This window comes from Mastigoproctus giganteus, chromosome 10, assembly GCF_048544385.1.
Source record: "Mastigoproctus giganteus isolate SK-2022 chromosome 10, ASM4854438v1, whole genome shotgun sequence".
In the NCBI taxonomy this organism is placed as follows: domain Eukaryota; kingdom Metazoa; phylum Arthropoda; class Arachnida; order Uropygi; family Thelyphonidae; genus Mastigoproctus; species Mastigoproctus giganteus.
Window position 1 is genome coordinate 44,496,382 of NC_143584.1, and position 18,814 is coordinate 44,515,195.

At 36.6% G+C, this 18,814-nt stretch overlaps 1 protein-coding gene across 2 annotated transcripts in view; it reads right to left on the reverse strand.

The window, feature by feature from the left end:
• The window catches only part of LOC150079006 (cytokine receptor-like), a 453,754-nt gene that overhangs the window by 127,556 nt on the left and 307,384 nt on the right, over positions 1–18,814 (reverse strand). For both annotated transcript variants that reach the window (XM_090383341.1, XM_090383340.1), the window contains exons 9-10: positions 17,532–17,769; positions 306–614 (exon numbers count right to left, since the gene is read on the reverse strand). In XM_090383341.1, coding sequence (XP_090239467.1) covers positions 306–614; positions 17,532–17,769 — 547 coding nt within the window. The remainder of the gene's footprint in view (positions 1–305; positions 615–17,531; positions 17,770–18,814) is intronic.

Sequence of the window (18,814 nt, forward strand, 5' to 3'; positions counted from 1 at the left end):
CAGAGCATTTAATTTTTTTTTTTTTTTTTTTTTGTCAATCTATCTGAAATAAGTAACCATCTAAGCAATTTATATTAGTTCAATTGTTTCTTAAACAAATATGGATTCTTAACTGTTTCTTATTTCTACGAAAAGTTATACTATAGTATCCTAATAACCATTTAAATATTTCTCATTTACTTCTATTACAAGGTCACTGCCGCAGAGCTTTGGGACACCAAGTAGTATATACAAGAAACTTAGCCTATTCAATGAGTAATTCACAAAAAATTATGAAACTAATCAAAAGAACATCACACTCATACCTTTATTATATAGCACAGTGCACGTTGCCCATTCCAATCCAGAGGTGGAATCTTTTGTATTTGCACTAACAGCAAACTGATATTTTGCATTATCTGTGAAAACCCTGCCTACTGTCCTTTCTATACCAGGAACTAAAATCCATTCAATACCTTCCTTACATGGCTCTAATGAAGGTGGCTGAAAACTTTTACACCAGAATACAGTATAGCTGATGATGTCAAAACTTTTAGACTTCGGAGGTTTCCATGAGATTGTATAATTTCCTTCCCCATAATATATAACAGCAATATCCTCAGGTGTGGGTGGCACTAAATGTAAGACAAACTATTTAAAAATCCACTCCATACAAATACATCATCTATAATGTCATTTTTTAATTTTCTTTTTTTTTCTATTTTAGCATTATATGTCCCAAACTGGAAAAAAATTTAATATATAGTAAGTGTCGGTTGTAGTGATCACTGGTTATTAGAATCAGCCACTCAATAGAATCAAATTTCGAAGAACCGATCCAAATCAATAAAATGCACTACACTTTCATTGTTTACTAGAATCACATTTTCAGTTATAAGAATCAAATTTTGAACGCCTCTGATATTTTTCTAAACACATTTCTGGAGGTCCAACCATAAAACAATAAAAACTTGCAGTTTCTGGTTTATTGGGCTTTTCTGTTAGTGCAATAAATGGGTAGTAAACTGTCTTATTCATTTGCGATAATATCAATAGCTGGAATTCTGTGTTTTCACATTACTATGGTGAAACGTGTTTCCCCTTTGCTGAAATCTGCACTTCATCTCTATATCTAAACTTCGTCTCACTTGCGTGTGTCGTGTTAGTTCCAATTTGTGTGCTTTGTTATTGATTGAAGCTTATCTTTTTTATTGTGTTTTGTTGTTGTTATTTGGTTTTTAGGAGCATTAGCAACTAAGGCCATATTGCTCCGAGGATATGCGGTGGTCATTCCCTGACCTTTCCGCATCCTCTGTATTTGGTGATCACGGGCTCGAACCTCGGTCTAATCAAGAAGCGTGTGTTACACACTGCTGCTCCTGCCCACCTGGCTATGGAGGCGCCTTATTGTGTTTTAAATTGTACTACCCAAAAAAAAAAAAAAAAAATGTCAGTGAACAGAAAGAGTGAATTTGAGTGAAAAAGAAATTATGAATTATAGAAACATACGATAAATTAAACTTGGGCAATATATCTCAAAGGAAAGAGGCAGTAAAATTAGGAGTGCCTCAGTCATCTTTAGCAAAATTGTTAAAATCACATCACACAAACGCTAATGTGATTAGTGAAACCAGAAGTGCGTCACTAATCACATTGAAAGAAATGAAAGAAAAAAGAAACGTGAAGAGAAATACCAAACAGTAGATGAAGCTCTGTTCGTTTGGTTTAAACAGGCCAGCTCATTTAACGCGCCAATCAATCGTAGCATTCTTCTTCAAAAAGCTAACAATTTTTCTGAAAAACTACACAGAGTTTAAGGCGAAGGACAGAAGGCTGACAAGATGGAAGGAGGGGCATGATATTGTTTACAAAAAACTTCACGGAGAAAAACAGGATTCCAATGGTTCTGCAGCTGACACACGGTTGAAAACTTCTTGGCAAACTGTGTTAAGCACTTGTAATCCTGAAGACATTTTTAATACAGATGAAACAGGGCTACCCCAGATCACTGCATGATTTTTAAAAATTCCTCTGCGTCTGCAGGAAAGAAGATCAAGGACAGGATTACAGTTCTTTTAACATGCAACATGAGGGAAACAATCAAGATGAAGCCGTTAGTTATTGGCAAGGGTAAATCACCTAGATGTTTTTAAAGGAGTAAAACAGCTGCCTGCTGAATGTGCTAATAATACCAATGCTTGGATAACAGCTTCTTTATTTGAAGATTATTTTCGTAAATGGATTTTGAAACTGGATAAGAAAAACAAAAAAAATTGCATTGGTTTTGGACAACTGCCCAGCTCATCCAAAGTTGACTTTCAAAAACATTAACTACTTTTTCTACCTTCAAATACCACATCACTGTTTCAACCTCTCGACCAGGGAATAATAAAAATCTTTAAGACCTTTTACAGATCGGATACGAGGCAAAGAATCATCCAGTCTATGGATGAAGGTTTGGGAACATCATCAGATGTTGAAAAGCAGATAACTGTTCTAGATGCACTTCATATGACAATGAGTGCCTGGAATGAAGTTTCCGAAACCTGCATTAACAATTGTTTCAACAAATGTGAATTAATTATTCATGATGGACAACTAAGTCACGATACTGATCAAGTTGAAAAGCCCAGACATGTGTGAACAAGAGTTTAATGATTGAGTGAACACAGATGGTGATCTACAAGTTACTACAGCTTTAACAGATGAAGAAATTGCCCAGTCTGTTAATGATAATTTTACCAAGGAGGAAGAGGAAAATGAACCCGAACAAATTACAGTTACAAAACGGCAAACTCATGAAACTATAGCCATTCTGAGGAGAGCATAGGAAGAAACTGGTGTAAGTGATCGTGAATATAGACTTTTATGCAATTATTGATAAATCTATAAATACTTTGTAGTGATAATTTAAAGCAATCTAAAATAAGTTACTATTTTAAATTATAATCATATTACAAATTGTTATGTACGTAAGTATAAATTTATTTTTATTTTGTTCGGAACATAAAAATTGGAATGTTCTTCCGATTTTTAAGTATCGTTTAATTGGTAATAAAGTGTAAATTTGTGCTTTATATCTTTATTTTTATAACATCTGGATAATATTTGTCGATTTTTGCTTATTAGAATCAAAATTCAATTTGCAAACGTGATCACTATAACCGGTGCTTACTATAGTTAATTACTAAAAATTATTTCTGAGTAAAGACAACAAAAATCATTATTCTTATTTTATTTTATTTTTTTGTAGTTTCATTATTTTTTCCAAGTTTGTTTATTTTAACTGTTTGTTTTCAGAGAGTAGTCATCACCTCTTGATTTGAGAACAGTTCATTAAACCACATTTGATTTATACATTGAGAAACATTTTCATAACTTTTCTTTATCCTTCAGTCATATTTATTCCTAAACATGACTCTTAATTTAATACATGTTGTGGGTTATGAATATATATATCTACATGTTTTTATGAGAGATGATTCGAAAAAAATTTATATATATTCTACAATTCATACTTTTCACTAATTCTAACTACACTGGGTACCAGCCAATACCAACCAAATTATTGGAGTTTTATTGTGTACAGTTTTCAGACCAATTTTTCCTTTAGTTTTTCCTTCCTTATACAATTCAGTCAATAGTTTTATATTATAATGAATATCACTTCTCATCCCTTGACAATTTACTGTGCATCTTTATGTAAAATTGTTTAATTTTAAGAAATATTATTGCAACAATGAAATATCAGCATGATGCAATAAGAATCTATCACACTTTAAAAAAAATTATATATATATATATATATAAAATCATTATAACAAAATTTGTAAAGAGAAAAATAAAAATAAAAAGACAATACAACATACAGTTTTCTGATCTTTGGTCTCTAGCATCTGGCGATGTTGGAATAATTTACTGACTGAGCAGTTATTCACCTGTTTGAGTTGTGGTGTTTGAACTACCTACCTTCCTAAAGTTTTCTTGAGTAATTCTGTAAGTGACAGAGGTTGTTTAGGTAGAATTACATATTTAATGAAATATGCCAGTAAATGAAAGCCAACATGAAATTGTCAGGGAGACAGGAAATGTACTGTGCAAAAAGGATAGGTGGAATAGGACCAGGGTATGTCTGCCAGGGCAAAATCTGATGACATTGTAGAGCAGATATCATCTTTTAAGGGCAAAAAGAGTGATATTGTTGTACACATTGACACTAATTACATTAAGAGTAGAAGATCTAGGAGATCTGTGGACTTACATAACAAGTACAGGTCAACGTTGAAAAAAAAAAAAAAAAAATTATGAGGTAGGATTAAATTTGAAAGTGTCTGCAATTCTGCCCAGACACGATAGGAAGGAATATATCATGAAAGCCTTGTCAATCGATTCGACCCTGAAGAGATTGTGCAAGGCTCGTGGGGTAGAATTTTTCTTAGCATGGTGTGCTTGGGATACACTTAAATAGAAAGGGTGAAAGAATATTTGCTGATGCTATTGAGGCAGTGTTGGTGGGTTGGAGAACTGCTAGCTGGGGGGGGGGATACATGGACTAATAGATTAACAGTAGCCACTGGCAGAGGTGAAAGTGACTCTTGCACTGCTTCTATTGGAATGTGCAGCAGCCTGGAAAACAATGTGCAGGGGATTTCAGACACTGCTGGGAGTCACTCTGGAACAAGTAAATACATCGGCTGTTTTAGGGTAGCTAAGAGTAAGAACAGGTGCACGTATACTTGCATGTAGACCAATGCTAGGAGTTTTGTAAATAAATTTGATGAATTTGAAGTGCTGGTGAAGACATCAAAGGCTGATGTTGTGAGATATCAGGGACATGGTGTCACATACAAAAAAGAAATACAGAATTGGAATTTGGGGAGTACAGTGTGTACAGGAAGTATACACAGCAAAAAAAGGTGAGGAGGAGAGTGATGCTGTTGGTTATGAAACACAAAATCTAAGGAAGTGCATCCAGCTGACATGGATGGACAGTGCAGCATTGAGTCGGTTTGGTGTGACATTAGCATTAGGAAAACCAAGTTGAGAGTAGGAGTGTGTTATAGACCTAATAACTCTGATGAGTACAATGAACAACTGTACGGGGAAATAGAGTGGGCCAGTAAATAAGATTGTCTTATAATGGGGGATTTTAACTTTCCAGATATAGACTGGAACTTGTGGATTGGTCACTCACACAATAGCAAGACTTTTGTGGAGTTATTGGATGATTGTTTTCTATAGCAACATGTTTGAGGCAACCAGAGGGAGTAATACTCTTGATCTGATTATCAGCAGCGATTCTTCATGCATTAAGAATCTGAGGATAAAGGAACCACTAAGTGGCAGTGATCACAGTGTACTGATGTGGAATTTACTTAAAGATACAACTATCATCAGGAGTAAAGGGAAGGGTTTTTGCTTTCTTAAAGGCGACTACAGTGGTCTCAGAGAATTCAACAGCAAATTCTAAATGGGAAAGCATTCAAGGAATTAACCATGGAAGCTACTAGGCTTTTCATACCAACTAAGAAATACTGTTCAAGGTATAGGCATAAATGGATGTATGATGACCTAATGAGACTCGTAGCAGAGAAGACAAATACATGGGACGCATATAAATTGTCAGGAGACACAGATGCCTATGGTAGATATAAGATAGTCTGTAATCAAGTCAAAAAGGACACTAGGCAAGCAAAGGCAGATTACGAGAAATCTTTGGCCAACAATTAAAAAAGAAAAACAATAAAGACTTCTTTTACTTACGTAAACTCTAGAAGAAAGGAGATGAATCAGATTGGTCCATTTGACATCGGCGGTTAAATTGTTCATGAACCTGCTGAGGTAGCTGACAAACTGAATGAGTATTTTGCACCTACATTCACACACGAGGTCTGTAGATTGTTGTTGTTGTTAATGGGGTTTTAAGTGCAATGGCTACTTAGGCCATATTCCACTTATGAAAGTGGTTTACTGCCTGTGTTGGTTGATGTAGAAGCAATTAGAAACAGTTTTATAAGCCCATTCGTTTTAGGAAGGAGAAGAATTCTGTGAGATTTGATTTTTTACCTATGATATGGCTAAGCCACAAATGTTCCTTTAAGCTTGCCAGAGAACTGAATGACACTAGTCAAGCATTATTATGTAGAGTACATTCCAGAAGTATGTTTCTGACTGTGAGTGGGGTATGACAGTGTTTACACCGAGGAGAGTCATTCAATGACAAAAGGAACAGATGGGTTAAATCTGGCTCTGGCTAGAATTACTTCTTGTCTGTTTGTAATGAGTATATCGGAGTTAATGTCCAAATTTACAGATGATATGAAGGTTGGGCAGGGTTGTTAATGACAGTAATGATAGTATGCTACTGCTATAGGATCTGGAAAAGTTGAGCAGATGGGCTGAGATGTGGCAACTGGAATTCAACATTGACAATGTAAAGTAATGAATATGGGTAGCAGAAACACTTGAGTAACATACCAACTGTGTGGTATTGCACTCAGGGTAGTAAAGAATGAAAAAGATCTGGGGATAATTGTGCAGTCAGATATGAAGTTTTCTGAGCAGTGCTGACATTCTGCCAGAGTAGGTCATGGGATATCCTTGTCAATGATATACAAGAATTTTGCTAGCAGTGATAAGGTGATTATCCCCTTGTATAAGGCAATGGTCAGGCCACACCTTCAGTACTGCATACAGGTCTGGAAGCTTTATTTTAGGTGGGATGTAGAGTTGCTAGAACGAGTACAGAGAAGGAAACGAGATTGGTAAGTAGAACAAAGGGGTGCTCTTATGAAGAGAGGCTTAAGAGGCTTGAGACTAGGCACCTGCAGGGTGATCTAATTGAGGTGTATAAGGCCTTGAATGGTTTGAGCAGGCTCAATGCTGATGGGATTCTTCCTCTTGCACTGATTACTCACCTGAGGGGACATAAATTTAAATTGAGGAAAGACAATTGTAGAATAGATGTGCAGAAATTTGCGTTTAGCCAGCGGGTGGTTGATAGTCAGAACAAACTTCCATCTGTTGTAGTGGAAGTTAACTTAAATAAGTTCAAGGCAGAATTAGACAAACTTTTGAAGTGAATGAATGGGATTTATTTTTTTTTTGGCTGATGCTATATTTCTTGCATCATATGCCTCTGCTAATGCTATGTTTGTTTGTTTACATCACACCATTTCATGGTTGCACTTATTAAGATTATCTAAGGTATTCGTGATTCTTATTAGGATTATGTGAATTTGAAAAAGAATCTACAGTTTCAGGTTTATAACATTTCCTTTTTTTTTTTTTTTGCAGGCAGAATTAATTTTTGTTTTGTTGGTAACAAGTGTAAAAAACTTCAAAAAAAAAAAAAACCTTTACATTTTTGAATTTTTCATTTAAAAATACAAAATTGTATTTAGTAAGTAATAATTATTTATTATCTATAATTATTTTGTAATAGGCAACATACTGTTCTCACATTTTTTTTACTGTGTTGCACCATAACAAAATTTCATTATAGCAAATATAAGTGTAATATCTGAAATTCACCAAACTTGGGACAACATGGAGACTGCCAGTTTGGATAATAAATCTAACCAAACAAGAAATTAAGTGTTAAATTTCAAGCAAGGATATTGGGATAATGCTTTTTGATAATTTTTCTATGTGATTAACTTATTTTTCACCTTCTTATTAAGAATATTGCTTTCTGAGTTATTTTTTATTAACTACATTACAGGATACCATAGAAAATGGTATTCCTGTATTTGGCACCATAATGTTATATTAATTCGTGCCAAAAAATACCACGCTATGTGAAACCGCACTGATCGAGGTATTACTGGTATGTATTTTAAAGTAATGCATTCCGACAATTTGATTATATGGGTCGAACTGCAAAAATATATAGGTGTTTGTTTACTATAAATTGATGCACACGAAACTCTTGCAAAAAAAAAAAAAAAAAAAAAAAGAAACTAAAATGAAAAATACTAGTAAGTACAGTAGAAATGATTTTTATTGCAGTATGTACATAACAAAAGAATATACGTGAAGTATGTACTGTATTTTTATTTTTAAAAATAACTGATCAGCTTAGTTTGCACAGTTTTTCCTTCTTTTTATCTGCATACATCTCTTTATAACATCGAATGTCATTTTGCAATGCCTGCCTTACTTTCATACCTCGTTCGATGTTTGGATCTAGAACTCGTAGTGCCGAGTGGGTAAAGTACCTACCCGGCAACCCAAAGGTCGCGGGTTCGATTCCCGCCTCGGGCTTGGATCAAAGTACTGCAAAAACCTTGGGAGGTGCAATATGGCCACAGAAGCCGATGCGCCAACAACTACCAAATCAAAAAAAAAAAAAAAAAAAAAAGAACTCTTAGTGCCATTACATTTCTTCTTTCCACTCATATTTGCATATAAAGGCGTAATGTTTTTAAAAAATAATCTTTAATAAAAATACACAGCAAAAAATATTTGTACTGCTTATGCACAATCAACGACCTCACCGCTCGGAATCTAGAGTGTTTACTAATCTATCAAAGCTAGCAGAGTCCGTATATAATGGGAGTTTCGACAACAATCAGAATGGCCTTGAATCCATAATGCATTGGCCTACGTGCTGGCATTATAATACATACATATCAAATGTATTGGTGCGTAACGCAGTTAATTTTTTTTCAATTTGTAAACCGCGCTATAGCGAAACCCATGCTGTTCGAAACCGTGCTATGCGAGGTATTCGTGTATTTTATTATTATTTATTCTTTTATCCCTTGAGCTGTTGATCAAAATTAGGAAATTTGGCACCATAATGTTACCAAAATGATTTTATAAGTGATTGCTTTGGTAATATTCCATTTAAAAAATCAACATAGTGAGGAGAAAACAATAAAAAAATATCCAGAAACAAAATAATATATAGGGAATGAATTTTTTACAAGATTATTTTTTATACTTTTTTAGGAACAAAAGTAAAGGCTTTTAGACAACAGTGAACAAAAAGTATGCATTCATAAAAAGTCTGTTTATTATAAATGATATAACCACTTTCTCGTTTGAAAATTTATTACTGAAATATACAAACAAAGAGAAAACGGCAGAAATAAACTACAGCTCTGACACTGCTGTAGTGTAAACAGAAGTGACATACAGGGTGTGATCTAAAAGTTCTTTCACAGAGTGAAACTTTTTAGATGAGAAATGAATGCATGAGAAATGAAGCTTACTGGCTATTTGGATGAATCTCCTTTGAGGTAGTTGCCCTAAACTGTATACATCAATTCCAATGCTTCTACTACTTTCTGGAAGTTTCTTATAGGCTTCTTTTGGAACTGCTAATAGTTCCAGTGTCACATTACAAATAATTTACTCAGATGGGGGGAGTACAGTGATAGACTTCACAAGACATTCTTGAATGAAAGCAAAGTTTGAGGCTAACTGCAGATAAATGATTCATGTGTTACTTTGCCTAGATAAGTCAACAAGTTGCAACTTATACAATGCAGCATTTCCAAGATATAGTAAGTCACCAAACCTTTTGTTCATGCCTCATACACTGATATAGAAAGAGAAAAAAAATGCATTTTTTGGAAGTCTACAAACCAAATTAAGCAGAAATTTCTTACAAGGTGTTGAAAAATTCCACTCAGTAGACATTTTGTCTAAGACTGGCATAAGACATTTGGTAGCACTACTGGATGTTCTACACACCAATATAAAGATTGGCAGGCCTACTGTGTGGAAACTGTTAAGGAACTGGGAAAGTAAAATTCCACTGAGCAGACATTTGATCTAAGACTTTTTGTGAATGAGTGAGTGAGTAATTTTCATTTTTTTGGCAGATGAACAACTAAGGCTATGATGTGTCAAGTACAGTATTTAAATACTGTATATTAAAAACAACAGTAACTTTCAGATAGGTTATTAGGCTGAAATGCACAAAGTTAAAAACAAGTAAATCAAGGTAAAAACATGTAAAGAAACAGAAGTTCATACAATGATTATCAAAAAGCATTTATATATGCGTATACAGATTCAATTTTTAAAAATTTCGGACATATTGTCTTTTTAATAGTTCAAAGTATACTTAGGTGTATGCATAGGTATACTCCAAGGTATACCTAGCAAGTCTTATACACTCAGTCAGGTAAAATCTGCCTTGGTCAGACAGTTAAAAGTGGTAAAGCATAAAAGATGTGTATTCAAAAAATCCAGACATTCGATAAGAATAAGTTTGATGAAAATGGTGTCACAATTCTTGCACATAGGAGGGTCATCAACCTGAAGCAGAAAAGAACACGCCAGGTGACTGTTTCCTATGTGGAGCCGAGCTAGAACAACTTCCTCTTTAAGGTTACTGCGCAGACTAGACTGCTGATGTTCGATTATAAAGGTTTAATCTTGTATAACTTTTTTGTTTGCAATCTGACCATGACATGAGCATTGAGAGAGAGAGAGAGAGAGAGAGAGAGAGAGAGAGAGAGAGAGAGAGAGAGAGAGAGAGAGAGAGAGAGAGAGAGATGTTGTTTAAAAGTTTTAAGACACAAGGGCATCAATGGCCAAGATGTGTCTTTCCAAGTTTTTAATGTAAATCGAACATTTTTTAAAAATTTGTTTATCAAATCTGATTTGCTGAATAAAATTAAACAGTTCATCTAGATTCGCAGAACTGTCTAAGATCTGTTGAAGGGTAAGTAGATTCTGGTTATTGCATGAACTCTGAAAACAAAGGAATCTGGAATTTCTGAATAGAGGGCATACCAAAAGAATGTTTTACTGAAAGCTGAATTTGGCATTGAACACGGAGTGGGAGATTTTTATTTGCTAATAGATGAAAATGAGTAAGATGAGTATGGCCAATTCGCAGTCTGACAAGCATTACTTCTTCTCTGCGACTCTCTCTAATGCTAGAGTTCCATATTTGTGGATTACATTTTATTTCCTGTAGGTTATTGTTGACTTCATTTTTCCATATCTGAGCCCATTCATTTTCACTTTTTCTAATAATGATTGGACTAAAATCACTGTGTGGGACTATCATTGTTCTGTTTGGCAGTTTTGATGCTGACTTAGCTGCAATGTCTGCTTTTTCATCGCCTTCTATTCCACAGTGTCATGGGATCCAGTAAAGAGTTATTTTAGAGTGTTTCCTTTGAGAGGCCTTGAATGATTTGAGCACGCTGAATTCTGATGGGATCCTTCCACTTGTTCACATTACGAACCTAAGGGGGCATAAATTCAAATTAAGAAAAGACAGATGTAGAATAGATGTGCGGAAATTTGTCTTTAGCCAGTGGGTAGTTAATTGCTGGAACAAACTTCCATCTGTCGTTGTGGAAGTTGATAGGTTGAATAAATTTAAGGAGGAACTGGACAGGCATTTGGAGGGAATGGTGTGATTTTTTTTTTTTTTTTGGCTGATGCTGCATAAGCTCATACACTTGCTTTCTTGCATCAAATGCCACTGCTGCTACTACTACTACTACTACTACTACTACTACTACAAAGGTTGATTAGAAAGCCAATTTATTTCTTGTAGGAGAGGATGATGAGAATGTTGTTTACCCTGTATGGCTGAGATAGAACTCAGTGAATCCGAATATATTAGGACAGAGAGTGATGACTGTGGACATATTTCATGTAATGCAAGCTGGATGGCATATAGTTCTGCAGAAAGTATGCTGCACTCAATTGGAAGGGATTTTGAGATTACATGCGAAGGTTGTTGTTGTTATTTGGTTTTTAGGAGCATTAGCAACTAAGGCCATATTGCTCCGGGACATGCGGTGGTCATTCTCTGACCTTTCCGCATCCTCCGTATTTGGTGGTGACGGGCTCGAACCCCGGTCTAATCAAGAATCATGTGCTACGCACTGCTGCTCCTTCCCACCTGGCTACGGAGGCACCTCCACATGCGAAGGGAATACAGCTGCTGCACCTATATGTGACTGGGACTTAGACTCATCCGTATAGACTATGAGTTTCCCAGTGTGTTACGAAATATAGTTGGCATGTAACTGTCGGATTATTAAGTGGTGTAATTGTATTTTTTGACCACTGAGCAAAGTACGGATCAATGTCTATATCACGTCTATCTCATGGAGGCAAAGTCATATTTCTACTTTTTGCAGTTTTATTGAGGTTGATATTCCACTTCTGTATTACTTCTTGAAGACTTATCCCAGGGCCTAGGTTCATTAGGCTTGGATTCATAGTGTTGGTCAAAGAAGATCATTGAGGTATACCCAACAGGGGTGAGTTGGAAGGCTTCTTATTTTGGCAGCGTATTGGCAGAGTAGCCATTGTCTTCTAAGATAAAGTGGAGGGTCATGTGCTTCTACGTACAAGCTCTGTACTGGCAAGGTTCTGTGGGCACCTAGTGCAGATTGCAGGGCACTGTGTTGGATGGTGTTCAAAGACTGTAAGATGCTGTTTTTAGCTGAAGCATATACTATAGCTCCATAATCTAACCATGACTGAATTAGAGCTGTTTGTTGTTTGGTTTTTAGGAGCATTAGCAACTAAGGCCATATTGCTCTGGAGATATGCGGTGGTTATTCCCCGATTGTTATTGTTTTGGTTTTTAGGAGCATTAGCAACTAAGGCCATATTGCTCCAGGATATGCGGTGGTCATTCCCTGACCTTTCCGCATTTTCCGTATTTGGTGGTGACAGGCTCGAACCCCGGCTAATCAAGAAGCATGTGATACGCACTACTGCTCCTTCCCACCTGGCTACGGAGGTGCGGTTATTCCCTGACCTTTCTGCATTTGGTGGTCATGGGCTCGAACCTCGGTCTAATCAAGAAGCATGTGTTACGCACTGCTGCTCCTGCCCACCTGGCTATGGAGGCACCTCTGGATTAGAACACGATATAAATTCAGCATTGACTGCCTATCAGCATCCCAAGAAGTTGAGGATACTGTGCGAAGGATGTTTAATTTATGAAGGCACATAGTTCGCAGGTAGGTTACATGCTTATGAAAATTAAATTTGGTGTCTAAAATCAAACCCAATCGTCTTGTGGAGTGGTTCATCGGTATTTCTCTGCCTTTCGGTTTTAATACAAGCTCAGATGAAGCGATCGTAATTTACAGAAGTGCTTTGCTGCTGTTTTCTCCTCAGTTAATTGATAGCTGCTACATTTTGTCCAAGTTTCAATTAAAATCACTTAAAATCGATCCCTGAAGCGCTCTTTCTTCTTGCATGTGAATTTTGGACAGCTCATTCTGGAATCTTACTTAAAAGGTCCTGAGATGAAGAAAATTCTGAATGAATTTAGGCAGGTTACCTCTCAGTCCAAGGTTGTAAAAGTCTTGGAGGCTTCCATATCTCCAGGTTGTGTCGAATGCTTTGGTAATATAAAAAGTTATCATTACCATGTAATGTTTTTGACAAAGGCGTTTCAAATGTGAGCTTAGACTTTGACGTGGACATCAGTTGTTGTTGTTTGTTAGTTAGTTGTTGGCGCATCGGCTTCTATGGCCATAATGCACCTCCCAAAGTTTTGCATTTTCTACTCTGATCTCTTGCAATTGCTGTTCAAATAAATGCCCGATTAGAAATTATTCACAAAGTATTTAATGGAGAGAGGGAGTTTGATTGTAAAAATCGATTTACATTGACTCTTTTCTTCTTAAATCTGATTATAAAAGCCTATTAATTTTAGATAGTGGAAAATCTCTTGTATATTATTTTCTTCACTTAAAATGTTTTTCAGAGTAGGAGTGTCTTGAATTTTAGTTATGGATTTAACGGCTGTTTTTCTTTCGTTTGTATAGGCTGGACAGTCTAGTAACAAATGTTTAACTGTTTGTTGCACATGGCACTGATTACACTGAGGCGGTTCTTTGGCTCTAAGTAGATAGGAATGAGTAAGATATGTATGTCCTATCTTTAACTTGGCTAGAATTACTTCTTTTTGTATATCTCTTTCGCTGGACTTCCACTTCTTTAAATCTGGTTTAATTTGGTAAAGTTTATTATAAGTTTGCTCGCTGCATATTTTTTGCCATTGTTCCTTGCTGTTCATTTTGATGTTATGCCTGTAGTCTGTATATTGTACTTTGGTTGAAGAAAGGGTGCCTGTTGCCGTTTTTGCTGAATGGTCAGCTTCTTCATTCCCTGCAATTCCTGTATGTCCAGGGATCCAACATAAAATTGTTTTGTTTTCTTTTAAGGAGCTTGTCCAGAGTTGCTTGAATTTGTCTTAGAGTTGGCCGTGGATCCTGTTTCAACTGATAAAGTTTATTATTGGTTTGGGTGTGCCATAGCTCTTTCCACAGTGCAAGACATGTTGTTTGTATGATATGATTATAGTCATAGATTGGAATAGGAGCAAGGGTTAAATCATAATTTGATGGATTTTTGGCAGTTTTGTCAGCGAGTTCATTTCCTTTTATCCCTGAATGGGCTGGGATCCAGCAAAAGGTCACTGATTGATGACGTTCCACAATTTTTAATAAGAGGCTTCTGATTTGGATTTGGAATGTATGGTCTCAGTGGACAGTTTAGATATCCAGCTTTTACAGTTTTTGGAGTGTTGAAGATCAGAATTATATTCCTCGTTGGGATAATTTCTCCGTCTCTTTTAATTGTTATTCTTTTGACTTGAATAACCCCTTGATCTTTCAGCTCTTCTTTGATTTCATTTTCGGGGACTTTGAGGAAGTCCCATTCAGTAATTACTCCTCTCGAGGTATTCAGGGTGGAATGGGGAATAACGGTTATTGGAATATCTCCAAACGTTTTTGCTTTCATTAGATGCTCAGCTTGTTTTTGGTTTGTCATCTCTACTAGCAGATCCCCTGATTTTAGTCTTCTTGACTGTTTTAGGGGAACTGGCTATGCTTTCAAGAGTTTTTTGAATTCTGAAAGGTGGCAAACTTCCGATCGGTTGTTCATTCTTAGAATGAATAACTAGAAACAGTGGTGCAACTAGAAGGAGATCCTCTGTTCTTTGTCTCTTAGCTGTACATGAATCCATTTGGTCTAGTTTTCTGCTAGTTTGAGTAGCAGAAACATGGTCTGTGCTTGCCATGTTTGCTCCTTTTGGCCCTTGGCTGGAGGACTTTTCCACCAAGATTTCCGGCTCCACCATGGAGAGGAAGGAGTAGTGCCACTAGGAGGCCAAGCGGTTAGTGTTAGTTGGTTAGTGCCACTAAAAATATATGAAAAAGGAAAAGAAAGGTGGATTTCCTTTCTGCGTTCTGACTTGTAGTGTTTAAGTATGGAACTGTTTTTAAATGAAACTGTTGAGAGAAAGACAGGAACTTAAAATTAACGTTATTTACTTATCAAGAGCACTCTAAGTCGCAGTAATGTCGCTTGGCACCCAGGGCCACATCAGTTGTAGACCTGTTATGGCGGAAACCAAATTGCTGTTGTGTTATAGCACTTTGATCTTCAATAATCCAGACAAGTCTCCTGTGAACCATCTTTTCTAGTATCTTTCTTAAACAGCTGGTCAATGATATAGGATGATAACTGTTGGGGGGAGGAAGCATCTTTCCCAGGTTTTGCTATGACTACCATTATTGATTGATGCCATGTATCAGGGTAAACATTCTCTTCAAATATTCTGTTGTAAAATTTTAATAGTGTAGATTTTGAGTTGGAGCTGCTGAAGTGGCAAAGCATTATGTAATAAATGCCATCTGGCCCAGCAGAACTATTTCGAGAACGCTGAAGAGCTTCATTGAGTTCAGTAATAGTGAATGGAAGGTTATAGGAATGTGACTGGCTTGTATTGAAGTTAATTTTATATTTTTCTACAGTCATTTTTGTGCATCTAAATGAGGCTTCATAAGACTGAGAGGATGAAGTGGCAGTGAATGTTTCTGCCAGTGCCTCTGCAATATCAGTTGGAGAAGAAATATCCATTCCTTTCCAAAACAGGATTGGGGCAGAAGTTTGTTGGAACTTTCCACTGAGGATACAGACCTTTCTCCAGATTATTCTAGGGTCAGTGTTTCTGCAGTTGATAGAAGTGAATCGAACCCATGCATCGTGTTTTGCTTTCCTACAAATTCAGCGTGCTTCAGCTTTCAAACGTTTACAATTTATAAGATTTTCTGAAAGGTGCAAGGGTTAAATCATAAGGCAGTTGGTTTAGTAGCATTTCGACGAAAATGTTCCAAGCTTTATTTTGTTTTCTTTTTGGCAAGAAAGTAATCTCTTGTCCACCAACCATTATATCTTTGTTTGGTAATATTTGATTTCGGTATTACAGTGACAGCAGTTCCAAGTAGTAGTTCTACTATATACCTAGCGGCATTATTAATAGATGTAGTAAGTATCAGATGGCTATCAAATTGGATGGTACTAGAAAACTGTTCCCAGTCTGCTTGGTGGAAATTCCACGTAATTCGTTTGTTGGAGGCATAGTTTGTATCTGTCTGTATTTTGCAAATTATGGGAAAGTGATCACTGTTGTGAAGGTTAGTTAATACTGTCCACTCAAGGCTAGGATAAATGGATGAGGAGCATATGGACAGGTCAAGAGCAGAGCTTGATCCTGTAGGCAGGTGGATATGTGTGTTTTTTTTTTTTTTTTGTAGTTGTTGGCGCATCGGCTTCTGTGGCCACAATGCACCTCCCAAGGTTTTTACAGTACTTTGATCTAAGCCCGAGGCGGGATTCAAACCCACGACCTTTGGGTTGCCAGGCAGGCACTTTACCCACCCGGCTAGCCCAGTCGGCTTTTTATGATTATCGAGTACAGTTTCAATCATTCGCCCTCTCCGATCCATGTTCGCGGAACCCCACAAAGGATGATGAGCATTTAGATCACCTAGAAGGCATACAGGTTGGGGCAGTTGGTTTAGTAAATCATCAAGTTCTGCAGCAAAACATGAAACGTTTGGTGGAATATAAATAGAGACAATAGTGAATGTAATGCCAAGAACAATGCAAATGATTACTGCTTCTAGAGTGATGCAAAGCTGAACAGATTTGGATGGTAGGTTTCTATGAACTAGAATTGCTGCTACTCCTCTTTCTCCTCCCCAGGACAGATTCAGAACATCTGTCCTGGGAGTGTGTGTGTGGGGGGGGGGGAAAGAAAGAGAGAGAGAGAGAGAGAGAGAGAGAGAGACTTTATTGCAACAAGAGAATAAAGATGGTTACAGAGCACTTAATGTTGCAATTGACCTGTCATGGGACGCAGGCCAGTAGTTAACAACGATATACAGGAAGTGAAGTTAAAAAAAAAAAAAAAAAAAAAACAGTCAATTGATGTCATTGCATGGAAAGCACCCTCTTTCTATATTTTTATCATATGTGAATTTGTCAGGATCAGCATCGAGTTTGTAGACCTGGGAGAGCATCTGAAAAAGGAGGAATGTCAGGAAAAGTCTCGAATTCTGGGCAGCCAGTCTAGGGGATGTCTGCAAGGCAGAGACTGGGATTCTCCAGCAGCATGTATCCCATATGGATGGTTCGGACATAAGTCCCGCAACCATTTTCACTGTGACAACCAACATCTGGGAATCAATAATCAATAAAAATTATATATATGCACATTAAATTTCATTATTAATTGCAAAATTTCTTTGGCTTACTTTTTGACTCTTTATTGATAAAAATTGAGGATGAATTATCAGACCTTCCTTCTGCATTTTGTGAATAAATAAAAATCTTATAAGCACTATTTAATTCCATAGAAAAACTGGCAAAGAAGTTGTTTCCAGAAATCTTTGTTTCATTATCTGACAATCGCTTCACTCTTGGAATGTGAGTACGGATCACATGCACTCTATAAGTGAATTCTTTACCATTCCAGTTTCTTCTAGATACAGGCTATATTAAAAAAAAAAAAAGAAGTATGAATTGAAAAAATTCACTCTGTTGTAAATAACACATCCACTTTCTTATCTGAAAGTTTATTACTGATTCATATACAAAGTAAATAACAGCAGCTATTATAATACAGAAATTTGGCAAATAATCCTTCATTACAATGCATGAGATTATACATTTAACATCCCTCACAATTTATCAAAACAATGTCTTGCCTCTCCACAAGCCACAAATAATTAGGATCAGCCACTTCATTCATACACATAGGCGAGTCCATCCACCCTCAGCAAAAAAGCAGTGTTAGATGACTATGACTTATGCGGAGCTGAGCAAGAACAACTTCCTGTTTTCAGACCCTGTGTAGACTGGACTGCCATTGCGTGATTACAAGCTTAATGTTATGTAGTTTGTTTGTGGCCTGTCCGTGCAAAAATTCTTGCCATTGGGAATATAAATTAGATCGTATTATTTGCCTGTAGTCTGTATAAGAGATGGACAAGCACTGATTATCCAGGGAAATGGCTGATTTGGTGGCAGTATCAGCTAATTCATTTTCCAGAATCCCAATGTGCCTTGGGATCCAGCAGAAGCGAATGTCAAATTCTGATTCAGCGAGAGAAAAAAAAGCATCTGCTGGATCTGGGAGAGGACCAGGTGAGGGTTATACCTCATCAATAATAGAGTCTGTAACATGCTTGATGAGTCACTATATAATTAAAAATAGCGATTACCGAAGGTAATCGCTATTTTTAATGTGATCAAGGGCTGTTTCAATTGCATGCAACTCTGCAGTATAAATACTACTTTCTTGTGGGATCTTATTGGATAATGTTTTGTGAGGAAACACAACAGCAGATCCCACATAACATTCTGACTTTGAGCTGTCTGTATAGACTGGCAGAAAGTCAGAATACTGCTTTACATGTGATACAAAGAGTTGCTGGTAGACAGATGGCGGCTTAATAGCCTTCTCCCATATCTTAAGGGAGAAGTCACAAGTTGGGAGATGGGCAAACCAGGGTGGAAGGAATTGCCTTGGCAACTG